The sequence below is a fragment of the Psammomys obesus genome, unplaced genomic scaffold, assembly GCF_907164565.1.
Source record: "Psammomys obesus unplaced genomic scaffold, mPsaObe1.curated_primary_1811, whole genome shotgun sequence".
Lineage (NCBI taxonomy): Eukaryota > Metazoa > Chordata > Mammalia > Rodentia > Muridae > Psammomys > Psammomys obesus.
In genome coordinates this window covers 28,639,597-28,666,804 of record NW_026587216.1, presented here as the reverse complement: position 1 = coordinate 28,666,804, position 27,208 = coordinate 28,639,597, and the positions used below count along the sequence as shown (strand labels likewise).

General features: G+C 42.2%; 1 protein-coding gene across 1 annotated transcript in view; it reads left to right on the top strand.

Moving 5' to 3' along the window:
* The first annotated feature begins 14,677 nt into the window (after positions 1-14,677).
* The window catches only part of Prex2 (phosphatidylinositol-3,4,5-trisphosphate dependent Rac exchange factor 2), a 288,407-nt gene continuing 275,876 nt past the window's right edge, over positions 14,678-27,208 (top strand). The window contains exon 1 of the mRNA XM_055603275.1: positions 14,678-14,990. Within this exon, the coding sequence (XP_055459250.1) occupies positions 14,874-14,990 (117 nt within the window). The 5' untranslated portion in view covers positions 14,678-14,873. The remainder of the gene's footprint in view (positions 14,991-27,208) is intronic.

The window sequence follows — 27,208 nt, the reverse complement described above, 5'->3', positions numbered from 1 at the left end:
GCAGGAAAAGATTTCCAATTTTAGACTTTTCTTTATGATAGTTTAATTAATACTCAACTTGAATAAATAAGTGCTATACTTTTCAACCACATTAAAATAGAACACATTTTATTGTGATTTCTTGTTTATTTCTAGCATACAATCAAGCACTTTTTGCATGTTTATCTCTTTTTAAAGTAAGCAAATCTCCTTAATTAAAGAACACAATCAGACAGCAAAACAATTTAATTCATTCTCTCATGCTCAGTATTTACTGGCTTTCCTGTCTTAGTCATTTGAGATTACTGTAACAAAACAGATTAAACTGATTTAAAATAGCACACACGTTATTTCTCACAGTTCTGGAGGTTGGGAAGTTTAAGATCAAGGTACCAGTGCTTTTGGTGCCCGGTGAGATCACTGCCTCTATGGTGAAAGCAGACAAGCTCAACCGCCTTTTTAGACGTAACTCTAGGGCAGAGTTCTCGTGTTCTAACTGCTGAGGTCTGTCTTCGCCTGGAGGCAGGTTTCAATATCTGAATTATAAACTGGGTTCACACAAGGAGCAGTAGTTACCTTTTGTCATACTGCTGTGACAAAACAAACAACACTGAGCAAGCTTAAGGAAGGAAGAGTTTATTTTTGGCTCACAGCTTGAGGGAACACAGTCCATTCTGGTGGTGGAGTCAGAGCAGCAAGAAGGTGGGGCCATTGGTCACATGGCCTCCACAGTCAGGAGGAATCCAGAGGAGACAAATACTTGCCCTGGGCTATCTTGTAGCTATCTTCTTCCATTAAGCTAATCTATGTAACCCCTCACAAATCTATGATTTGTCTTCTTGGTGGGTCTCGATCCTATCCAGCTGACAATCAGTGTCACCGATGGGTATCCACCGCAGTTAGCATATGGATCAGTCTCTGAAATGGAAATGGGATTTCTATTTTACAAATCCCCCAACTCCCACTAGAACAATGTTTGCACGCTAGATGTTTCAGCCAAGGCCCTGGGATCAAGCCGATGATACCATCAGCTGAATTTTTTTTTTTTTTAAGGAGAAATGGATGGCAGAGGGATTGGTTTCAGTGGGGCAGACAGAGTGAAGGGACTCGCAGAGGGTGTGTGAGCACTCTCAAGAGCTGGCAACATCTGGGATCCATTACCACTTGGGAAAGAATGCACAGAGAGCTATGCACTTACTCACCTTACACAGACAGATGTAGCATAAAGGAATAGTATAGTACAGCAAAGTAAATTCATCAGGTTGTGGCCAGATTTTAAGAGGAAAATATAACTAAAACAGCTGACTTGAAAAATGTAAGAGGAGAAAGGGTGAGAACGGAGAGAAACCTGTCAGTAGTTTTTGTTAACCAATCATGTATACGGTTCTTCTGGTCTAACTAGAGGCCATTCATTTGACAGCTCCGCCAGGCCTGTGAGGTCTCTTATTCCCATATCTGTACTTGATGTAAACTTGGTTGGAGTGATTGACAAGCCTCTATCTGGCTACTCTCCTGTGGTGGCTACACTGGACTCCTGCCTAGTATGTCTTAGGTGCCGAGGCGAGGAAGAAAAGAAGTTATGCTTTCTTTCCAGACATTTTCTCTGAAGTGCAAACATTCTCATCCCCATTACGCTCTGTTAGTAAAGGCAGTCAGAAAGGCCAGCTAAAAGTTAAGAGAGTAAAAACAAATCTCATCTTGTCTTCATATTTTCTTAGTATCAGGCTGCAAACTGTGGAGACACAAGAAGCCATAATAATTAAGGGCTATTGTCTGTAACGGTTCGGGTAATTTATGAAAGTAAAAACAATAATAGATGTTGCCTAATCCATGGCTCTGTATCATCTTCAAATGTATCATGTGTTTTCCAGTATTGACAACATGACTTTTAGATCTGGGACTCTCTTAACATGTCTGTGCCTCTGTATCTGTATCTGTTTAAGTGTATATGCACACATCAGTAACTAAGATGGAAACAGAAACACACAGCTGGGTTCAGTGCTGTCCTGTTGCTATAACCGCTGTCATAGAAATGTTCTGCTGGAAGCTGTGTTGTAATGCACTACAAACTGCTAGTCAAAAATACTTGGAGATGGTTGGCTGAGGATTTGTGTGTGTGTGTGTGTGTGTGTGTGTGTGTGTGTGTGTGTTTCTTTAATCTCAAGACACCTCACATCGAGACGCTTCTATAAAACCAAGAAAGAAAACTAACACCATTGACATGATGAAAATGAACTATTACTGCAACAATTTTTCATTTTGGTTTGTTTTAGGGTTTGTTTGTTTGTTTGTTTTTGAGTCAGGGTTTCTCTGTGTAACCCTGGCTTCCTGGACTTGCTTTGTAGACCAGGCCTGCCTCTGCCTCCCAGAGTGCTGGGATCACAGGTGTGTGCCACCACTTACAGCTACAAAATTTTGTATGACAACATGAGGCCGAGAGGTTTTCATCAAAGAAGAGAGAGTCACCAAGTGGTTCCCTAGGGAGACAGAAGAAGGGGATTGAGGGGGTTGTTAAAGTGGCAAGATGGAGAAGTTTATCTGTAGAGCAACATACAGCCTGCTCACTCATTTGCTCCCTTTGTTGTTTTCCGATGTTAGAGGTAGGAAAATCTGAAGATATCTAAAAAGTTCTCTCTAACAGAATCTACGTGAAATATATACATGATACACAGGGGCTAGAGCCCAGAGAGAGGGTCCCCACTGCGGCAACGGCACCTCCCTAACTGTTCCTTTTCCTTCTTTTAGACTGGCCTTGAGAATGTTCATCAAAGCTCCATTAACCTTCCTTTGAGCTGGTAGGTGAGGCCAACACACTGTAGGTGAGGCCTAACCTGCCCTGTAGGAAAGCTGCCAGCAGGCCGGAGAGGTGACTTGATGGGTAAGAGCACATGTTCTTGCCAATCTAGGTCCTTACCTAGATTCTGTTCTTTCAATACACATGATGGTTTATACACATATGTAACCCCAGTTCCAAGGGACCCACTAGGCAAGCATGCGGCGCACATACATATATGTAGGCAAAAGAATCCATACACATAAAATACATCTTCAAAAAGTGTTTAAAAATGGCTGCTGTCTTTTGAAATAACCCATTACATATTTAAAAAATTATACACTCCCCTCCCCACAACTAAAACTCTTTGAGGAGACTAACAAGGTAACAGGCAAGGTCACTGAATCTGTCTGAGTCATTGTTTGAGGCGATGTTACGGTTTGAATGTGAAATGTCTCCTGGAGGCTCCTGTATTTAAGCACTTACTGCTCATGGAACTGTCTTCCAAAGCTGTGGGACCTTTAAGAGGCAGAACCTCACTGGAGGACTTGGGTTGCTGGGGGTGGGCCTAAGGGGCTAGAGCTCCATCCAGTTCTTTCTCTGTGGCCAGATAAGCTGCCTGTGATAGGGGTAAGTTTCTTCATGTTCCTGCAGCCACGGGCAGGATCCATTCCTGCCATCGTGGAGGCTGCCATGAAGCCGTGAGCTAAAATGAATCCTTTCTCCCTGAAGTTGCTCCTAGCAGGTCTTCTTTCACAATGAGACGAATAACAGACATAGGTGACATGGACTAAAGCAGGCACGTTGTCACAGTGAACTGAACATATCCAGGAGTATTTGTCCCTACTGTCATAACTTCTTAAATATGTGATGAATGATCTCAAACTCAGAACAATAAAAAATGTGTCCACCCATATATATATGTGTGTGTGTGTGTGTGTGTGTGTGTGTATACACACACATTCCTATGTGAAAAGTCGAAGCTCCTCAATTAAAACAAAACAAACCAAACAAACAAAAACCCCAAATAAAACACATGTGTTTTTCATCTGATAAGACTACTGCTTTCCACATCATAATTCCTCATGCTCTCCTTATTTACTACAATTAATAAATCTTTCAACATTCACTTTCTCTATTGGCTTTGTACTCAGCAAAGATGCAAACATAATTGTGCTCCTAGTAATAAAGAGAGACCAATCAGGAAAAGAGATTCACATACAATCTAGGAAACCATGTGGCTAGCTATGAGAAGCCAGGAGAGGTATGGATAGAGTCTTTCTTACACTCTTCAGAAGGAACTAACTGTGAAGATCTCTGGATCTTGATCTAATCTCTAGCACTACGAAGCACTAGTACTTGGTCATGGCAGCCCTGGACAATGAACACCAAGAGAAAAATTTTTTGATGCAAAACATGATCAACTCATTCACTCAGAGGCCATAGGAAAACAATACAGGGATGATCATATCTATTAGATCCTAGTCCTTGATTAGGAATGGAATCAGAAGGCTCCAAGAAGATGGAAAAGCTTAATAGAAGCTATACAAAATATAGCCTAGGGGATGAAATAATGTAATAGATTCATAAAGAAATACTGTGTTTCTCCTTTCCATTTAGCATCCATCAAAAATAGAAAGCAAAGCAAAGCAAAACAAAAACAAATAAGTTAGTAAAATCACGATTTAAATAATGAAGGAAATCAGGAGATGATTTGTGCCTTTTAGCATTTGATGTGTTACGAAACAAATTCCAGGTACCCTAGAAATGATCTCTTCAGAGTCATGAAAGTTAAGACTTTGGGCCCAGAGAGAATGAGGTGCAATCTTATCCCCATGTTAAGATACAACTATAACACACACCTTGTGGAGCAGTGTTAAGATTTCGGGAAGAAAAATAGTGACCTACTTGTAGTTACAGAAAAATGGTTAGTATCACCAAACTTTAAAACTAATAATAATAATAATAATAAACCAAGCTCAGAAGTTAGATGTAAGAGCAGACAGAAGGGTGAAATTTTGATGTTCTCATTCAGTCCAGTAGTCCAGAAACATCACCCAACTCCTTAAGATAAGAAATAGGAGCTTGAGCTGTGTATCCAGTTCACAGTTATCAGCTTAAGAATTGACATTTTAATTATAGAAAATAAGTTGCCAAGGAGCATTTATGAGAATGTTCCATCCAGGGTTTGCCTAATGGTGAGGAGCGAGGTGTGTTCCCGGAAAGAATAGGAGTGAGGCAGCTGCACCTGCTGGCTCTATGCCTACAAAGCTCTTGCTGGAGGTCCTCTTTAGGGCAATAGAGGGAGAAAAGGAAACAGAAGATATATGTTGGAGAAGGACAAAAGTGACATAATTATCCATATATAAAACCCAAAAAATAACACAACCAGACCCAAAACAATAACACAATAACAATAACCCCTGAAATGAATAAGTGAGCATAATAAGATTGCAGGAAGCTAAATGCCACGGGAAGGTAAACACTTTTCTTTTATATTGCCAGTAAGTGATTAGGAGGATTAAAGTATATGTGCATAAATACAGAAGGAAAAGATTTCTTTAGATATCAGTCTAAAAAGACATGTACAAAATCAGTACTCGGGAACACATGTAAAACTCTAATGAAAGAACTGGCACACAGTCCTTGTAGCTGGAGAGGAAGATGCAGCAGGGTTGGGGGACTTGTCGTTCCAAGCTTTACTTACAACAAAAACATTGAAGAAGAACAAAGTAAAGTATTGATAGTATTGACATCAGTATTTACTATAAGGCTTCTTATGAAGACATGCAGAGATCAAGACAGTGTGATGTCCACAGAAGACAACACAGATAGAACAGAATAGAGAGCTAGACAGAAACCCCCTGACATATAGCCAAAAGATGACTGAAGCTGAAATGTTGTAGATTTACATTCAAGGAGAGAAAGAATGAGAATCCAAAACAAAGACAGGCATACCTTTCACGTCTGAAGAAGGCACTTAATGTATGTTTCCTACTATACGACACTGCCGCAAGGGAAACCCCAGGGAGACCAGACCAGAGTTTTTGACAGTTGTATAATGACACATAGCTGTTAGTGTAGCACTTTTACAGTTGTACTGTGTTTTACCTACCCAGTCTTCCTGCCTCCTTTGCTTCAGACTCCTCATGAACCACAGATGTTAGTGAATAACCCGTATCAATACTAATCATTGTTGTGCTTTGAACATACACTCACTAGTTTAGCATCTGATAGTGACAAGAAGATAGAAGCTTAATTCAACTATGCTGCATAGAGGTGGTGCCTGTGGGAAATAATTAGATTAGTTTAAGTCATTAAGTGAAATTCTGGTGGCTTTAAAGGGAGAAAGGGAGAGAAAGACAGAGGCAGAGAGAAACAGAGAGAACACAGATGTGTGTGTGTGTGTGTGTGTGTGTGTGTGTGTGTGTATTCCTGACATGATGTGATGCAGTAGCCAAATGCTCCCTCAGAAAAGCCTGCATCATGTTTTTGAATGTCCAGCCTTCAAGCCTAAGGAGGGGGCAATCATTAAAAAATAGTTAGCTCTCCTCAAGTATTTCATTAGAACAATACAAATCTGACAAATAAAAGGTCAAAAGGGTCCCATGTTAATTCAAAATGTTAATAAAGGGCCCTAGAGAAAAGTTAGGATAAGATAGATGGAAATTCCATTTTCCATTTAATTGTTCAGTAAACAGGTAAAAAAAATCCAATGTCTTTTTATAAACAGCATAATAAACTGCTTAATTTGTTTTTCTTTTGTAATTATATCATTCCTGAAGTATTCTGAAAGATTCTTTTCTGTGTCTAAGGGATACCTGACTTATGAAATTATCTTTAATTTAATAACTGTGATTTCTTTCACAATTATCATCAGGCACGCCTTCTGTTTTATTGTTGGCTTGAGAATAGAAGAGATGGGTTTGATTTAGTCAATAGCAAAATGAATAATAATTCCTTGATAAAGCAATGAAATAGGTACCTTTAATTTCTTCTCTTTCCTTAAGCAGGCTCACAATTTGCAATGAAGATGCGTTACATGTAAAATTTTTTTTGTTTCTCTAAGGAGCATTTATATCTGCTTTTCCTATTGAAGAATGGATAAAGGAGAAGCAGAAAGCAAAGTTGGACTCATCCTTATTTAGAAGTGCAGTGAGGAAGCCCTGGGAAACTAGAAGAGACCCAGTGAGTGGCCTTCTCTATCCTTTTTACCATTGATCCTGCGGGCAAATGTTTGTTGAATTACAGTTGCAGGCCAGGCTCCAGTTAGACTACTGGACACCTTGACAAAGACTCTAGTTCATCTTGTCAGCGGATCTGAAACTGCTGTAGAGTTATGCATTCCATGATAAAGAAGAGCTGTACTTTACAAGGAAGCTTGGTGTTTTAGTCTGGAATTCTCGTCTTCCTGGGACACACATTGCAAAACAAGAGTACACAAAGTGTAGCCAGTGCTGGTGGGTCATAACCGGCATTTACCTTCGACTTTAAAATGGTGAAGAGGTTATTCTATTCTATTAAAAACGAAAAGCAAACGAACTCTTTATTTGTAACATCTGGTGACCATAGAACAAGTGCTATACACACTCAGATCAGCTTGGTACAGAAACAATTGAAGGTTGACCTTCGTTTTTCCTGGCTCAAGCCTCATCTGGGAAAACCACTTAGCACTCATGTGTGAAAAAGATGGCAACATAGGGACCAATTAATTCTTACTGGGGCAACCCTTGTCCAGCAGAGAATGTACAGGGAAGAATAATAAGAGAAAGGCCTTGGGCTAAACTCTAGAGAACATCACCTTTTACAAATGGGCCATGGAGAACTTGGCATGTATCTTAATTAGAGTTCCAGTTGCTGTAAAGAATCACCATAACCAAGGCAACTCTTATGAAGGCCAACATTTAATTGGGGCTGGCTTATGGTTCAGAGGTTTAGTCCATTATCATCATGGCAGGAAACATGGAAGCTTGCAGGCAGACATGGTACTTGAGAAGGAGCTGAGAGTTCTATATCTTTATCTGAGGGCAGCCAAGAGGAGACTGAATTTTCACACTGGGGGGAGCTTCAGCATTGAAGACCTCAAATCCTGCCCCCACAGTGTCACACTTCCTCAAACAAGACCACACCTACTCCAAGGAGTCCACACTAATACTGCGACTCCCCGTGGGCTAAGCATTCAAACACGTGAGTCTATGGGGGTCATACCACCACCCTGAATCCCTGGCACCCATAGGCTTATAGCCATGAAATAATGCAAAATGCATTTAATCCAACTTCAAAAGTCCCCACAGTCTATCACGGTCTCAACAGTGTCTAAAAGTCCAAAGTTCAAAATCTCTCTTGCGATTCATGCAGTCTCTTAATTGTAATCCCTTATAAAAATCAAAATCAAAAAAACAAATCACACACTTTCAACATATCAAGGTAGAGGTTTGTTCCAAAATGTAGAGAAGGGAGCACAGTGAGGAAAAACTGGACCAAAGCAAGACCAAAAAACCAACTGGGCAAACTCTGAACTCTGCATTTCCATGTCTGATGTCAAAGTGCTCTGCTAATGATTATTAATATTTAATGTTGATTTATCTTTTAGTAATACAGTGGTTATTCCTAAATCAGCTGTATACCCAAATCATTACACAGAGACTAGGATTTATTTAATTAATCTAGAGCACAACGCTGGGCTCCATACTAAACTTCCAAACCTGCATAGCTTCCTCCCATTCAGATTTCCCACGTTATATTTGCTTTTTAGTCATATCTTAGGTCTGGTTCATTCTCCTGATGTTTCCAGGTCCTCTCCTCTAGGATTTCTCCTCCCATTCTTTCTTTCTCCCCTCCTCTGCAACAGGTTGTACCACCCTGTTCTCTCCATTGCTCAGCATTGGCTGGTTGTTTTTATTGACAATAGAGAGAACAAACGGTGTCATGTTTACACAAACTTGAGACAGGTGATGCTTCACCTTCACAGTTACTGGAATACAACATCTACTGCTGCTGTTCTTGATTGTCATCTCATGGTACTGGCACCACAAAAACTATGGGGTCTTCTGCTGCAGCTAGGCTGCACTTTCACCAATAGGCTGTCTTCATGGTGCCAAGCCTTTTTGTCATGCCCCCTTCAGTTCTGGGCCTTCATCTGGCACTGAGTCTATCCCTTTACTAATGGCCTTTCCTGTCCTCTCACAGTGCCAAGCCTCAGTTGCTCTCCATGATCCTGTCATGCCTTCAAAACCAGTACCACCTGGGTGACGCTTACACCTTACCAAGTCTGGCTGTCAGCACAAGTTACAAGCTTAGCTATCTTACACAGTGGCATTTCTGGGCCTCTATGCAGGGACACCCCTGACACATGAATGGCTTCAGCAGCTTTTCTTAGTCACAGAAGGAAATTTCATGCTGGATTCTAAAGCCAGAACCACTTGGCCAAAGATGCCAAGTTCTGCTGCTTGCAGAGGCTGAAATATGGCTCCTTGTTCAATTATATCTTCACCAGCTTTCTGTTTTTCATGGTCTTCTTCACTACCTAAATGTGGCTGCCCTGGAACTTGTTCCATTGACCAGGCTGTCATTGAATTCAGAGATCTGCATGTCTTTGTCTCTTAAGCACTGGGATTGAAGGTGTTTACCACCACGCCTGCACCTAAGATTTTCATTAATTCTTTTCTTCATAAATCTTTATAAGCATGGCTATTATGTGTCCAGATCTGGATTAAAGGCATATGTTGAACCAGATCAAAAGCTTGTGTCAACCCACCAAAAGCCTGTGTCTTCCAGCCTCAAAGCCCAGATCAAAGGCATGTATGTTGTCTTCCTTCTTCAAGATCCTGATCATAGGTATGCCCACCATTTCTGGATTATGGTTCATTATAAATCTAGTCAAACTGATACCAGAGAATAACCATCACAGCATGCAAGGGCTGGAGAATCAAAAGGAAGCTGAGACAAAAATGTGGCCACAGAAACCAAAATCTTTTAATGTTCTATCGCTGTGAGGAGAGGCCAGGACTATGGCAATCCCTCTAAAGGAAAGCGTTTAATTGGGGCTTGCTTACAGTTTCAGGGGTTTAGTCCATTATCAGCATGGCAGGAATCACTGTAGCATGTAGGAAGATGGAAAGTTCTACATCTGGATCCACAGGCAGCAGGAAGAGAGCCATTGGGCCTGGCTTGGGCTTTTGAAACCTCAAAGCTCACCCCTAGTGACAAACTTTCTTCAACAAGGCCCCACATACTCCAATAAGGTTACCTCTCTTAATCTCTCTCAAGTAGTGCCACTCCCTGACGACTAAGCATTCAATCATATGAGCCTGTGGGGCCCTTTCCTATTTAAATCACCACACAGAGGAGCAATAGAGACTTGCTTGGATGAGAGATAGTCAACACTGTGGAAAGCCCTGGCAAGGTCACATGGTGCAAGGAATGAAGAGCCTTCAATGCAAGAAGAAACAGAAACAGTAGGTGAGAGTTAAAGATCAGTCATGGCAGTAAAGACCCACGTTAGAGGGGCTGAAAAAAAAGACTGAAAGGTAAAGAAATGAAGGAAACAAATTATTGCCACAAACTCAGTGATTCATTAAACATATATCTACCCTTACACAGTTCTGAGGGATAGTGGGACAATGTAAATCATACTGGGTTAAAATCTAGCCATTAACAAGGCTATGTTCCCTCGGGTTTTCTAAGAGCCTTGCTTCTCCCAGATCCTACAGGCTGCCCGTGGTCCTTGGCGTGGACCCACTTTCCCCCCTGCAAAGTTAGCACTGTTGCATCTTCTGTCACCCCTCCATAGCTTCATTCCCTGCTGTAGTAATGCCTGGGAAGGGTTTCCGTGTTTAACAGGTCATGTAAATTGGGCATACTGTGGCATATCTATAATCAGTCCCACCATTTGGGAGGTTGAGGTGGGAGGATCAAGAGTTTGAGGCCATCTATATAGTGAGTTTTAAGCTAGCCTGGGCGATGTAGCAAGATTATTTCAAAACAACCAACCCAAACAAACAAACAGAACTTATATGCTTCCCACCTGGTTATAATCCAAGTGAGGCTCTTTTTTTGACATTGCCTCACATGGTCACACCTGTGTGCGTTGATCTTTCATCTTGGAAGGAACGGTCTCAGTTACGAACATGTGGATGAGGATAAGTTTATGCTGGGCAGTGCTAGTTTCCCAACTAAAGACAATGTAAAGAGCTCTGGAGGAGAGAAATATGGAGATGTTTGAAGATGTCTAAAGACACAGAGACCTATTTTGAGGAAGTATTCAAAAGGCTCTGCAGGGAGATGGACACCGAAAGGATGATTTTTTTTTTCTGAGATGAATAACAGACTCATGGCTGTTTATTTCACTGGGATGTTAGTAGGTTAAGTTTTCATAATGAGAACAGGATTTCTCATGGTATGATAGATCAGAACTATGAGAGTGGCTGGTTCTTAATCAAGTTCACTTGGAGAGAAATCTAGACTCTTGCTCAAGTGTCACCACTCACACATTTGATTTGTTCTCTATGCTCTACAGTATTACATCAGAAATTAAAATTTGACTTATGAGCACTATAGTTTGTCATTTTTGCTATTCACCTCCTAAGAGTAAGACAGATGTAATGATATGCTCCAGAGCATGCTGCCCTTGATCTGACTAAATTGTAAGCAAACTGAAGTGTGAGGAACTGGGGGATTAAGCATGAACTGGAACCTAAATTTATAAACAGTCTTAGAGATCACCCCTTGCTCAAGTCCGCTAGGGATAATGCACCTAGATATAATGCAAGATATAATGTGCCTCTATAGTATCTACCTTTTTTTTTGTCTATTAAGATGACACAGAGTCATCTTCCATAGACCTTTAGGGAGATACCAAAGACTAGCTTCTATTACACAAGATGGTCATGCAGTAGAGCAGTCTTGTCTTTTGTTTTTAAGCTCTCAATCCTTTTACTGAACTGGCATCAGGTTTGATCTATGACTTTTCCTGAGCAGAAAGCAGGACTGAAATGTTGAAGAGACAAATATGACTGGTCTCTGAAATACATCTGGAGAGCTCTCTCCTTGCTGAGAGGCAGACTTGCATTTTTCAGCCTGTCAGGCCAGAGTAGTTCTTCTTTGGGCCTGACCAAAAGAAGCCCACTGTGCTCTGCCCTTGGGCTCTTTGAGCTTTATAATAGATTCTAGCTGCACCAAGTTCATGCATATGAAATAAATTTAATGGCTGAACTAGCCCAGAACTCAGCCATTTCTATCTTCTTTCCCCCATTTCTTTTTTATTGAAGGCCTTAACCTCATTAGTATTTCAAGGAAAAAAAAAAAAAACTGGATCTTGTCCATCATCTTGCTTGTTGCTTTCCTTTTCCTGGCAGGCATAGCCTGAAGTTTCAATAGAGGAAGTGGGAAGGGACACAACACATTCAGAGTCTGTGAAAGACCTTATTTACCATCAAAGTGAAAGTTTCCAGATACTCTAGCCCTGTTTTCTTATGCTCTTCAGCCTTTGATGAGGAATTAAGGACTCCAGCCAGGGCTGCCGAGGTCTCTGTGAGAGTCCTCTCAGAAGAGACCCTGGCAGAATGCACTACAAGGTGTCCTGCAGTCGTTCCTTAATTACAGACGATACTGAGGCGCAGATGGAGGAGAAATGAGGGCAGAAGCCACAAACAGCACAACAATTCTGCACAGGCGTTTCCGAGAGAAATAAGAATTTCACACAACTAAAATGAGTATCTTTCTGTTGGCTTCACTTTTTTTCCTCCCCAAAGCAATTATTGATGCTTGTCTTTTACTGGAATTATTTAAAATGCCTGATCCTTTCCCTGGCTCAACTGTAAGTAAGACCTTAGATAGTGAGTCTATGAATCTGAGGACCTCATTGAAAGAATATAGGATGTAGTAACCTGAAATAATAAAAGGAAAAATGGGGGGTAGGCTCAGGAACATTCATTTTAACACGACCTCAAGTGACTGTACTGCAATGGTCTGTGACTCATTGAGAAATATTTTCCTAGCACCCGTGGCCTTCATGATCCTCAGACCCTAGCATGGCGACGTTTTCATAGCAGTCTCCCAGGCATGCCTGTAGAACAGGACAAACGTTTTTGGATGAGTAATACCTCAATGGCGATTCAGATTCAAGTACTTTGCATCCAGTGTGAGATGATTACTCCAGTGGTCTATCTATGGATGAAGAGTCTTGATAAGAAAAAAATTGCATTGTGATTTTATTATTGGTAACAACTGACAAGAGAAAACATTCTATTTCATTCAGTGCCCTGGATGGAAACGTGTTTTGTTTACTTCAGTTTTTTCACTTGGGAGCAAGAAATGCTTTCACGCCTCACTACCTGTAGAACGTGAAGAGGTTAAGTCCTGTTTGAACTTCTCACTAGCGTCTGGATGCATTTCCTGTGCCTTCTGGGTTCTTTTGTTTATTGTTTACCAGGTGCTGTGAGGTCTGTCTTTAATGTGCCTTGTCCTTTGTTCTTCCGTCACAGTGTGAAGCTGTCCACACTATTTGCCCTTTGCTTCTGGCTGCCTCTAAATAGCCAGATGCAACAGAAATGAGAAAGCCACCTTTTCCTTCAGTGCCACTCGTGTTATTCAAATATTGAGTCTTCAATACAAGAAGAAGGCACAATTCCCCTTTGTTTCATGAAAGTCACCATCATACCTTGAAAAGACTTAGGGAAACTGGGAATTATTTTAGTGTAAATGCTGACGAAAGCGTCTTTAGTTTCTCTCAGGCTGCCAACTCTTGGAACAAGTTTGGCTGCCTCTTCCTCGCATCTCAAGTGTTCATTCCACTTATTTAAATGTCATTACGTGGAAAAATAGCTCTGAAAGTATATGTGGATACTATCTAGAGAGAAATGCAAATGGATCACTTGCTTTGTTGGATTTGTAGGTCCTGGTTTTGTTCCCAAGAGAGAACTCAATAAACTTAAACATGAAAACCAAATGCTTCGGTCTTTCCATCTTCAAAACCGAAGATAACTTATGGTATAACTATTATCTATCTTCCGTCAATTATCTACCTGTCTTTTAGGTATCATCTCTCAACCATCTACTATGTACCATCACCAACTATCTTCCTACTATTTGTCTTCTGAAGACCATTCAACATTTTTATCTCTTTAAAACCACAATTCTTGGAAACAGATGAGAACAAACACCCTTGAATTTATACCAATATTAAAATACTATGCTGAGACTGAAAAATAATTGAAGACACACAACGGTGCTAAGAAGTACTTAGCCAGCGTGACACTTATTCCGTGTGGGGGCAAAGCACAGAAAAGAGCTGTCACTTTTGTCTACTGTCCTCATTTATCACTTTAATTGACATTTCAAGCTTTGGCAGAGGGTTGTCTGCCCCGTGAAATAATACTGCTCGTTTTTTTTTTTTTTTTTTTTAATCAAACCTGTTTTGTACTAGACTAAAACCCAAAATCAATGTGTTCCTTGTCAAACGCGGGAGGGTCAGTGCTTGTGGTTGTTTTTGTTCCCAAGCAGTTATGTAACCGCGGGGACTTGTTTCTTTGCTTTTCAGACTTGGTGCAAAACACATTAAAGCTAAACAATGGGCGGGATTCCCAGGAGCAGCTCTCTAGCCATCTCACAAGTGTCCTTCTAGGTTTGGGAACCTCTGATTAGTTCCATCCTGTGTGTGTGTGTGTGTGTGTGTGTGTGTGTGTGTGTTTAGTTAGCTGGCATGATACGCTTCCCCAGGGTTGTGTTTCCTTTTTCCTGAGATTTGGCTAAGGGTAAAGGGTCGGAGTCACATGGATTGAAAGCATTTGATTGATGTCCAAGTCACCGCTGTGGCTGGCGGAGCCGCCTCCCCTCGGGCTGGGGCCGCGTGAGGCCAGAGCGTCGGGCCGAGCCGGGCTCCCGCTCTCCGGGGAGTGTCCCGTCCGGTGCCCCGCGCCTCCCGCGCGCGGCTCGCCGCAGCCCGAGCACCCTCCTCCGCCCACGCCCCGGCGTCCTCCTCCTCCGGCCAGTATGTGAAGCGGCGCGCTCCGGCTCGGACTCGGCTGCAACTTTGCGGGCGGCAGCGGAGGCGTCGGGCGCGGGGCAGCGCGCTCGTTCCCCCCTCCACCCCCCCTCCCGGCCCCGGGTCCCTCCGGCCACCATGAGCGACGAGAGCGCCAGGGACGCGGACAAGCAGCTCCGCCTGCGCGTGTGCGTGCTCAGCGAGCTGCAGAAGACCGAGCGCGACTACGTGGGCACCCTGGAGTTCCTGGTGTCGGTGAGTGGCCCGCCCCGCGCAAGGCACCGGGTCCCCGAGCATTGTCTGCGCCGGCAGCCGGCGTCCGTGTGGGTGGCGCCGGGACGGACCCCTTCGGAGGGGCTCGTGGCTGGACACGCACAGAGCGCCCGGGGCCCTGAAGAACTCCCGTGGGAGAAGTTAACCTGCAGGCGCTCTGCCTGTCCCATCCGCGCACCATTTGCCTTATCCATCTCTCGGGGCTGATTTCATTGTGTCATTTTCTTTCATCCCCCCTTTCTCTCCGCTCAGATTTTGTTTAAAAGCTTTGCTTTCCTCCTCGAAATCGCTACCTTCGGGTGCACGCGGGGTTTAAAACGTCCTTGAACGTGATGCTGCCGGACTCGGGTTATTAATTAGATCAATAGCCCTGAAGTCCCTTTGGGTTTATGATCGTTGAAACGTCGGGTTCGGAGGGGGGAGGGAGGCGGAGGGGAAAGAGCAGAGGGGGTCACCATCTCTGGCAGCTGTTGCATATTAAAGCCACATGTGTGCGCCCTCCCTCCCAGCCCTACAAATCTCCATTCTCCACTGGGTTCCCGGTCCTCCGTGTATGCCGACCCGGTGAGGGCAGCGTCATAAAACTCGCCTCGCGCCTGACAACTTCAGGGTTTTCTAGGCTGGGCTGGAGCTGTTTCCAGGTCCCAGCTTGACCCGTTGGAATTCCCCCCCCCCCCCCCCCAAATCAGCGGTTCCTTCAAGTTTCATACAGGAGAGGAGAAACTGGGAAAATGAACTTCTAAGGCATCACCTAGAGGCGGAATTGTCCTCGCTGCTGAGTAGACAAAGAATTTAGTCCGTGCCTGTCCATCCTGATCCATGTGACAGCATCCTTCAAGGAAGAAGCTGGTCGTCCAGCTTCTCCAAAACCCGACCCTGGTCCTCCAGCTCCTCTCCACCCCCCCATCCCCCATCCCCGAGCCTAGGTTGGAAGGGAAATGTTTCAAATACCGAACTTCCTCCCGGAGTTTCGTTTGATCTGTGAAATTTGTGCTAGCTGTCACCCTGTAGAAGCTGGCTGTATCAGGAAGGAAAGATTAGTGTCTCAGGAAATGCACCACGACGTACAGGTTGGCTTCTCAAATTCAGTTTATCCAAGCCCCTCTGGCCAGGCTCTTTGAGAAGGTACACGTGTTGGCAGAACGCCCTGATAACTAGCGATAGGTAGGGTGATTATGTGGTCACGTAGCAGTTGCTGACAAGAACGTTGGTTTTAAGGAGATAGAACTTAGAGCGTTTCCACCTTGACTTTCACGAAACTGTTGAGAACTAAGTCTTTGGATCTGAGGAGTCTGAGTCGTTCTTAGAGACAGCCTTTCTGAAAATAGATGAGTGCAGAAATAGGCACGTTTTCAGGCCCTGGCTCAAAAACCAACTTGTTGATCTTTACTTAAGATGTCAGTTTTTGACAGGCACAGGGGCACATGCCTTCAATCCCAGCGCTTGGGCTGCAGAGTTGGAGGCCAGCCTGGTCTACAGAGGGAATTCCAGGACAGCCTGGGTTACACAGAGAGACCCTGTTTCACGAATAAAATGAAATGAAGTAAAATACAAAGAAAATGTCAATTTTCCCTCTGATGTGGATACTGATTGTTAGAATTAAAATCTCATTATTGCTGTAATAGTGAAACAAGAGATAATGGAAGTAAGAAGTAGAAAATCAATTGCATTTTCTCTTTAGGGATATTATTCTGCTCATTATTTAGAAATCATAAGCTCTGATTCTGTCCATTATGTGAGCTTGCATATTTTTAGGTAAATGCACTTGCTGTCCTCAAGTCTTTCTTCCTTCTTTCTTTTTCCTTTTATTTTTCTATCTATCTATCTATCTATCTATCTATCTATCTATCTATCTATCGAGAAACAGTACCATTCAGTCACCCAGAGCTGGCCTGAAACTAAGCACACAGCCCAGACTCATGCCTTCCAATCTTCCCAGCCTCCAATGTGCTGATATTAGAGCTAAGAACCTCCATGCCTGGAACCCTGGATGTGATTTTTAAAATTAACTTTGGCGTCTTTTTGTCACAACCATTCAATACCTAACAACAATTCATAGCACATTTTTCCACTTTTCTCTTCAGGAAATTATTTGCAGCAGCATTACATCCCCTTTGAGTTTTGCTTGGTCATTTGCAGTTGATGTGTCCAGTTAGTTTTCATATTACACTAGGCTCATTTGTGCCAAAAGCTTAAAAATATTCATATTGTTTGGCCTGAAAATTTCTTTTCTAGGAACCCATTCTAAAGGAATGATAAGAAATGGAGACAACCAGTAACAGTTTTGTTTTTTTTATTTGAAAAGCTAACCATAGCATTGAACAAATTCCTGGCAAGCTCATTGCCAAAACAAACAAACAAACAAACAAACAAAACAAAAACCCCAAAACTGACAGTTACTTCTTAAGTTGTATTTGCACATTTATCAAACTGCTCATCATTTAACATTTGGGCCTTTGCTTTAAGCCACTTACATAGTTGAAGGGTGACTCATATCTTTATTAGAAAGAGGAAGAAGAAGAGGTAGAAAACACATTTAGCTGTACCAAAAACATATGTTTACACATGCTCACAAATTGGCAAACAAAACGGCATCTCCCTTAAAGAAAAGTCACAGGGCCAGGTCTTACCTCTTTCTAGTCCTGTCTCCCCAGCTGGACCCTTTGGCCTTTTGAGGGTAGAATGCTTTTCTATACTGTCCCCAAGGTCTTTAACAGTTCCATCACCATTTCCCCCCTCTGTAACACACCATCATTACTCCTCAGGAACACGTTTGCTTTAAGGCGGCTGTCACTTAAGAGTGACAGGCCCTTTCCAGAGTGTGCTGTGCTTTCGCAGTCCTATGTTAACCTTGACAGTATGTTTTGCTGTTGTAGCTCAGGCTGGCCTTGAACTAATCATCCTCAGGGGTCTATTCCCCCAACCCTCTGACCCTTGCTGGGGTCACTAGAGTGTGCTGCCACACCTGGCCTGCCCTGTACTTGGGGAGGGCTTTTCTTCTGTACCTGGTAGAGTCCAGCTGGGCTTCATGGCTCCATTGTCTTTCCCCATGGATATTTCCTGCTTTATACCCATTCTGCTGGTAGCTAAAGCGGTTCGTGACCCACTTGTTTCCTTGTGCTTTGTTCTAGCAGATCCCAGCTGACAAGACTATTTCTTGCTCGTCCCAACCTCAGTTTTGTGCAGGGCTTCTAATGTTATATGTGATAAATCAGTGTTTGCTGAATGAATTGATGACTCAATGAACTGACTTGTCCTTTATCTCTTCCATCTTCCATCCTGTTTTTTTAAACCTTAAGCTTCAAATTTACCCTGCATTTCACTATCATTTCCTATAACATGTTCTGAATTTTCATATCGATCATGGGTGAGTTACATTATTTAAATGAAGGCTGCATAGATAAGATGGTGCAGAGTGACCCAATTTGCTTGTGTTTTTCTTCTTATGCTTTGGAAATAAAATTTTGTGCTTTGTTAGAAATACTAGAAGACATTTCTAGATAAGTGGTTTCGTAGAATTAATAACCAGTATTTAATTTCCAAGTCTGGACAATAGTTGGTTGTGTCTTGCTTTCTTTTTTTCAGTCCGTGACACAGTATGGAATCATAGACCATTTGAGTAGCCCTTGGAGCTGTGTATCTGGTACATATATATGCACAGGTGTGCATAAACGTATATGTGGCTCAGCGCTCTGTGCTTAGAAGGGTCCATGCTTGGTTTAATGTCAGTCCTCTGCCATCTTGAAATTGTTACTAATTTTATCTTTCAACGTCGCTTTTGCAAATGATGTCAGATGGGGCAAGAGAGCAAAACCCTAGCAGGTACATGAAAGAAAATCAGTCTTGCATTTCTGTACCTTTGCTAGCATTTTCCTCCCTGTGTTTTGAACAAGGACGTCTCATTTTTATTTTTCATGGGTCCTGGAAAACTGTATAGCTGTTTCACAGTGGGCTTGTGGCATTGTGGCTGGGTGACTATGTAATTTATTGTATAAACCTGGACACTTGTAAGGACTATGAGGTGTCTGCATTTCTAATCATGGTGTGAAGCAGATGTGAGCTGGGATTGTTTCTGGATGTTGTTGGACACCGCCATGCCACATTTTGGGCTCATCAGGCAAAGACTTTAAATCTTATAGAAATAAATGACTTTGGAATGTGTTGCCTGTTCATGCTTTGATACCCTTAAATGTAAGGCCTGCCTGTATAATTTCAGCGATTCCTAAAATTCTAAGGCTCCCTTTTCTTCACTAGTATAAGTGAAACAATAGTGTTTCTCAAGGGCCCTGTGCAGAGGAGATAGAGGGCTTTAGATTTGGCTGTGGTCTGGCTCAGGTGAGGTTCATAGTAAGTGGTTTATTTTACTTTTGTTGATGTTATAAAGAGTCAGGCAGGCAGGTTGTCATCAGATTTTAAACCGTCCTTTTATTCTCTTCTTCATTTTCTATGTTTCTAGGTCTTCTGGAATGGTGCTATTTTTTTAAAGTTGCATTTACCATATATTTATTCCTTTTTGCGCACATGTGTGTACCCATTGCTAATGCTCTTTTGGGGGTCAGAGGCAGCTTGAGGGAGTTGGCTGTATCTTTTCGCCGTGTGGGGTTTGGGCATCTAATTCTGCCTTCTCAAGGCATCAGGCTTGGCCACTGGAGCCTTTACCAGCTGAGCCATCTCAACAGTGACCTTGTTCACATTATTCTTTATGCTTGCTTAACTTTAAGGTGATAAGAAAACTTTATATTTCATGTAATAGTGGCCCTCATTCACATGGAACCTTACAGCTCTCACTAAACATTTGCATTTTCTGTATGTGATTTGGTCTCTTATTTCCTTGCAGTGGTGTTCTCTGGAGCTCTGGGGACCTCACAAGCAGCGAGGAGAGCTGAATTTTATGGCTCCTGGCTCTCTATCTTGGCTTCTCCCGGTGTTCCTATTTCTATCTTTGCAAAAGCAGTTAGGGAAGCCATTTTTATCTGGAAGATCCATTCCCAAAGATGGTGGAGGGTTCTTTTACTTCCTCTGTGGGCTTTGTCAGTTTCAAGTGCTCATGAAAACAAACCCACCCGCCAAGCAAAAGCAAGCAAAGCAGAATGAGAATGCACCTGAAAACAATCTTTTCCTGTCTGGCTCATCAGCAAACATGCATTGATTGGGCCTACTGTTCCTAATTCTTGTTATGGTCTGAATTATCTTCTTCCCTCTCCAAAAGTCATATGTTGAAGTCTTAATTAATCCCGTGTTACAAAATCAGACTGAATTTATGGATAACATCTTTAAAAATGAGTCTGTTAGGTAAGCCCTGATCAGTGTTCTCAAAAAGCAGTGATTTGAACTCCCAGAGAGATACCAGGGATGCGTGCACATACCCAAAAGCCAGCAGCGCACGGGAGGATGCAGAAGAGGAAGGTGGCCGTTTGCAAACCAAGGAGAGGTTCTGATCTAGAACTTTTATTTTCAGAAAGGAAAGGCAAGATGTTTTGATTTAAGCTATCAATCTGGTGTTTTGTTTGCACAGCCTTCCTGGTCTTGCGCAGTTTGGGTCCTGGGACCTTGGCTAGGGCCACTGAGGGACTGAAGAGCAGACACATAGCCAGTGAAGCTGGGGTCAGGTGGGGTTCTCTACCCTCTGCAACCTGGAAACCTAGAACCTCTTCCTGTTCATTAGGTACAGCATGGGGATGGGTTAGCTTGCCTGGAGGTGGCTGGAGGCCCGACTCTCAGGCTAGCAACCATTCCAGAGAAGAAAGCTATAGTTGCTTCTTGCAACTGATTGGTCCTTCTTAAACACTGATATTGGGGCTCCCGAGAAAAGCTTGGCAATTTCTCTTAAGCCCGGCCATACGGGCAATGTTTTACTAATTTTCCATGTGCTAATTGGTCTTTCAGTCCTTGTTGTGGCCTGCCCAGGTCAAAATACACAGTCACTCAGAACTTCCTCAGCTTCCCAAGAAGACAAATGTTGTTTCTGTTAGGTTCTGGAGATATAAACAGAAATTAAACATACTTTATCGGAGGAGAAAGGAAAATGCACAGACAATCGCAGTTGTGTGTTGGAGCTGTAACATTGAGCCCTATGCAAAGGGATACCAAGGGACACACTCTGTCTGGGAGTAAGGGCACTGTTGTAGAAGGGGTCACACAGCTGGCCCCTGAAGGATGAGGAAGACTTTGCTAGATTAGGGGGAGAACTGTTTGCCCTCCCCAAGAGAAGCATGTGTGTTGTGGCACTGGTGTGGCCCAACTTGGCACCGTGACAATGCTGAAACTTCCCTTGTGACTAGAGGTAAAATGTCTTTCATGCTTTTTGCATATTGGTGGAGATGAAGTAAGTTGGTCCAGTTTGAGGAAAGTTCCATTCTTAAGGATCCCTGCTTTAACTGTAGGCATTAGGGATCGGCTGTAAAGGGACACTGGCTATGCTCATAATCTGCAATTCAGAGAATGCCCAGGCACTGAGAAGGGGGCAGAGTTTCTCTGTAGATTTGATTCATTCACCCCTTTTAGAGCTGCCCCGGTTTGCCAGTCTCAAAACATGGCAAACAGAGAGGGCTCCTCCTTCGTCTTTTTAACCTGGCACGGTTGAAAGGTTTAGCTGAGATGGTACTGTTTGCCGACAGAGAGCACTGGTCAGTTAATCACAAAACATAAGCACAGTCTAGCTTGTGCCAGACAGAGATTTGGGCTCCCTCTGAGGTAAGGTTGCTCTCGTGGGCTGTGTACCTGACCTATTTTGCTCCTAAACTTGGAGATCATTCCCCTTTGATCTCTCTACCTGAGACTCCTACCTGACTCTAGGAATCTTTGAGTACCTGTGATTCTCCTAACAGTGTGTGTGGGGGGCACGGTGTCAGTCACCAACATGTGATAAACTAAGAGAGACTTTATGTAGCGGATTCTCATTTAGTCAGTTGGTTTCATCTCCAAGCCTTAGCATAGTGTGATGGCGTGGGTGTAGGAATGAGATCTGTTGAGTTCAGATTTGTTTCTTAGAAAGAGAATCTGTTCTCAGAATTGAGGAACAACTGGTTACCCATTAGCTATTTTTGCCATTGCATCAGTCCTGGTAAGAAATGTGTAATGCCTTCTGTAAGATGGAAGGAATGGAGAAGACTAAAAACAAACAAACAACAGTAACAGCAAAAACTCACGAACACAACCACACACGCACAGAAACACACACAAGCATTCAACAGCTATGAGGCAAATCTAGAGTAAAACCTTTGGTATCGTGTTTACTTAAAAGGGGAGTGGAGTGGAATGGAACACAGGATGGGGCTGGGTCTTCAGGTGTGATGACTAGAGAGGTAGAGCCATTGATTCAGGATCAGAATCCAAGGGGCAGAAAAGCAGTGCAAGGGGGGGGGCAAATTTGGTGTTGAGTGTTTAGCTGATTTGCAAATTCTACTATGAGTTTTGAGGACAAGATTGTAAAACTTAAGAAATTCTGAACAGAACGTAGAGACCTAGAAGTTAGTCTCCTGTGAGGAAGCCATCCCATGGGTGAGCTTGCACAGGGGGTCACTGAGGAGAAAACCCACAAATGAAGAGTAGGATGCCAGAGAGCTACTGCTTGAAGGAAGCTGGGCTGCATCACAGACTCTCGCTGGCCACTGAAGATTGAAACAAAGAACCCAGGGGAGGGAAATGGAGAGCAGAGAAAGGTGGAGGAAGGAGAGGGGGAGGGAGAGATGGACAAGGACAGGGGTACACAGAAAGGAGTATGTGAGTGGTGTGTCCTCTAATGCCGAGCCTGGCTTTTGCAGTGAAAAACAGCACAGAGAAGAGACCCATTGTCAAACCAGATGGAAGGAGAAGACCAACACCTATGGCTGTCCTATGACTTCCACACGTCAGCCCTGCCACATCTTTATCCACCTTCACACACATGAACATGTATGCACACACAGCGGTGATTTGAATAAGGATGGAATCCCAGGCTCCAGTGTTTAAATGCTTGGTGCCTAGCTGGTGCGCCTGTTTGGGAAGTTTTAGGAGGTGTGGCCTTGTTGGAAAAGGTGTGTCACTGCCGGGTAGGGGTGGGTAGGGTGCGTGTTAGGATTTCAAAAGCCCATACCATCCCCAGTTAGCTCTGGCTGTCTCTGCTTCATGCTTGTGAATCAAACGTAAGCTCATAGCTACGGTTCCAGCGTGCCGCCATGTCCCCTGCCATGGTCATCATGGACTCATCCTGCTAAATGTTGCAAACATTTAGCTTAGCAACACAGAATGCTGATGCTGTGCACTTTTACTCATTAAAATGTTATCTCCTTTAGCCCCCATACATGTTTTCTTTCATGAGTTGTCTTGGTTGTGATGTTTTATAATGCCAATAGGAAACTAACAACAGGAGACACCCACACATTCATTAAAACACATATATACAATTTTTTAAAAAATTACTTGTCTGTCAAATGGTATGAGTAAATGGTTTTTCAGTAGTTTTAACACTGTATTGTGCAGGGATCTTCTACCATATACTTAATATTGATACCAAATAAAATCTCGTGCCCGTGTTTTTACACATCAGTATGACCTAAAGCTTATTTTAATATGTATAAATTCTTATATATTATATTTATTACATATTAAATTTGATAACAGATGGATTTTTATTATTTCTCATGTAGTTTATTAATTCAAAAATTTCTGTTATTAGAATTATATTTTCTATTTAAAATTATTATCTTTTATTTATACAATTATCATTGTAATCCTAGGAAAATATCCCTAGGAATGTTTCATTGCTTAAAACTACTGTCATCCCACTTTTTCTGTGGCATTGAGCTTAATGCTTGACTCCTGGGACAGCTAATATGAGTATCTTTTCTTTCTTTCCTCTTACTCATATGGAAAATTTCCATCCAGTAATTCAATAACAGTAATGCTAAGAAAACTGACTATTTCAATGGAATTCCTGATTTGAGACTGGGATTTTCTTGGGTAAGTTTGCTGCCTTCCTGCCTTAGCATATAGTGCAGTAGAGTACGTAAAAGGGGCCCATTTTGCTGGAGAAAGTCTAAGCCAAGGACATTGTGTTTTCATACTAATACAAAATACATACTTTCCATGAAAAGGCAAAGCCTTCATTTGAAAAGGTTAAATTGTATAACACTTACGACAGGATTCCAGCCGGTTAAATTTAGAATACTGATAGGAAAGAGTTTCTGGGTTTATAGCAAACATTTAGCAACACAGAATGCTGATGCTGTGCACTTTTACTCATTAAAATGTTATCTCCTTTAGTTTAGTATGGGCCAAGGGCTGGCCTAGCTGCCACTGTGGCTGTTTGAATTATCTCTGTAAGTTGTCTTCTTGCCAGAACCAGAGGCTTTGTAGATGGTGACACATTTTCAGAGGTTGTGCAAGAAATGTTGATGCTTCCTTTAATGCCTTGTAATGCTTCAACTTGGCCTTCTTTCCATGCTCTTCTGGAATTTGAGTTTTTTTTTTTTTTTTTTCTCTTGTGACTGTTGCCCCAGAGAAGGAGTTTTGGGATTCCAGAAATGGCACCTTCTTTTCTCTTTTCTGTTGTCTTTCTGCTAGTTATCTCAGGATGAGTTCTAGGGAAAGGTACTAGCATACTGTATTCATTCACCCATGTCTTGCCACTATTCCAAGGTCATTGTATTCATCCACCATTGCCCCACAGAAGTCAACTCTCAGGGTAAGGAGGACTTTCATTTTGTGTATAGCTTTAATTTATGTCTATACCTTATGTAGCAACCTAACTTTTTATATTTTCACAGAATTTATTTTGATTATATAGACACAGGTCAGTCTCCATGTTCTTGTACCTCTTACTAAAAAAAAAAAAATCTCTGGAAATGCCTTCTGATTGCCTAAATAGTCATTATATTCATTGATTTTTTTTTTCTTCTACAGTATGAACACTTTTACCTCCATGTAAAACTTAAAGCCTTATCTCATTTTGTAAATTTTTTTTTTTAGGTTGTGGCAGGGGATTGTGAATAGATGTGATAAATGACAAAAGGTAGTTCCTAAATATATAGTTGGGGATCAGAAATTTTCTTTTCTTTCTTATTTCCTCCTGGCTGGTATGAGGATGCAGTGGCAGGCATTGAGGCAACCACTTTGGACCACAAAATGTAAGACACATGGTAGGGATGACAGAGACTAGAAGTTGACCGTTTTGGAGCAGGCTTACTGTATCAGATGAAGGCTTACTGAATCAGATCAGTATTTTTTTTTAATGCTCATGAAATAAAGACAAATTAATCACAGTCAAAACAACAAATTATTTGTACTCAGCAGAATACAGAGGGCACATAGTGATGTAAATCAGAGAACAAAATCACACACATTAGAAAATTCAGTATGTCCCCACTTCAGGGATGAATTCTGTCCCTGCTGTTGTTTTTGTTTCCTTGATAATTAAGGACAGTATTCACATGAAATCAGTATTTTTTTTTAACTGCTGTGAAATCGTCACATTTTGATTCTGAGTTTTCACTGAGTCATTCAGATCATCAATGAGTTGATCAACTTAATGTATTTTCCAATTCTTGTCAAATTGAATGTTTTTCTAAAATCATTCTCTTATGTAATATATTTTAACTACAGTGTCCACGTCCTCCACTCCTCCCAGTCTCGCCATCCCACCTCATCTCTCCCCCAGCTCCACTCCTCCTCTCGTTTCCTCTAGGAAAGAGGCCTCCCAGGAATATCAACTGGATGTGGCATAACTTAATATTTTTAGCATCATAATATTTTAAATTTATTTTTAATTTTAATGATCTTCTTTAGTTCAGCCCTGGTTTCCATGGATTATACCCACACTGAATGTTTAAATGTTTTTCTACAGATATTCTTCAGGATTTTATCTTAAGAAAAAAAAAACAGTGCTTAAATTATAAAATTCATATGTACATATTCTCTTCCCAGACTGCCAGAACGCTGTGTTTATTGTGTGTATTTGTAAGGATATTTATTCAGCTGCCTCGACTCAGCCCAAATATAGTCAGGTTAAACAGTGTAAGGGTGTTTGTGAATGGGAAAGCCATATGCAGTCCCCATGGCCTTTTCTGCATCTTTGGGGTCTGGCTGATATTTTTACACTATACCTAGTGGTGGTCCAACAGCATAAGATGCTCAGCTTCATAAGATAGTCAGAGATCTTGGTTCCCTTCCTCTCACTGCTCTGCAAGCTTCCAGGGAGCAGTGAAGCCAGAGTGTAGAGTATGAACCCTGCATCCCTGTTCACATGGTTTCTCTAGACGGTTCAATGAAAAGAAAAGATGGAGGAAGCAGGATGCTGGGTTTTGGTATTGGCTATATGGTTGAAGTTGTCTCACTTGTCAGGATCCCTTTCATGTCCTGACCCTTGGGGAATGGATGGTAGGAGACAAAGTGGAGGGCACCTGCTCCCTTTAAGGATGTGACCCAGGAATTGTACATTCACTTTGACTGTCATCTTCATGGCCAGATCTCTTTGTAACAGGACCAAACTAGCTATAAGGGAAACAAAAAAATGTGCTGTTTAATCAGACAGCCACGTGCCCTGCTAGAATCTTGGCGACTGCAATAAAGAGAGATAGAGAGATTGATGTATATTAGAGAGAGAGAGGGAGGGAGGGAGAGAGGGAGAGAGAGAGAGAGAGAGAGAGAGAGAATAATAGAGGGGAGTATTTTGTGCCCAGTAACAGTTTAGTTTTATATCCTCATGATTAATTTTAATCTTGAATTTCTATACTCTAAGAATTTACTTTGACCCACACAGACATTTCTCTCATACTTACTTCTTTTGTAAGGGTGCCTTGCTTTTTTTTTTTTTTTTTTCTATCAGTTTGCTTTAGGTGATGGCTAGCCTCCATTGTCAATGTCATCTACTTTGTAGCCGGTCTTTGCTACTTTGTAAGTTCTTCTTTTTTCCACCCTTTCCCACACCTTTTCTTCCACTTTTTCACCCCCCATCAACACTAGATAAGAGAGGATAGAGAGGAGGGGAAAGAGATATCTGAATAAAATCAGGGGTCAGAAAGGAGGTGATGTTATTGTGCTGATTAGGGGCGTCAAGCTCCTTGGGGCAAGTTTGATCTTTGCCATCATGATAACTAATTTCTTGTTGTTTCTTCTATGCACACAACTACATTACAAACTGTGACCACCAACAACCAACACTCCGTCAGCACACACACACACACACACACACACACACACACACACACACACACACACACACA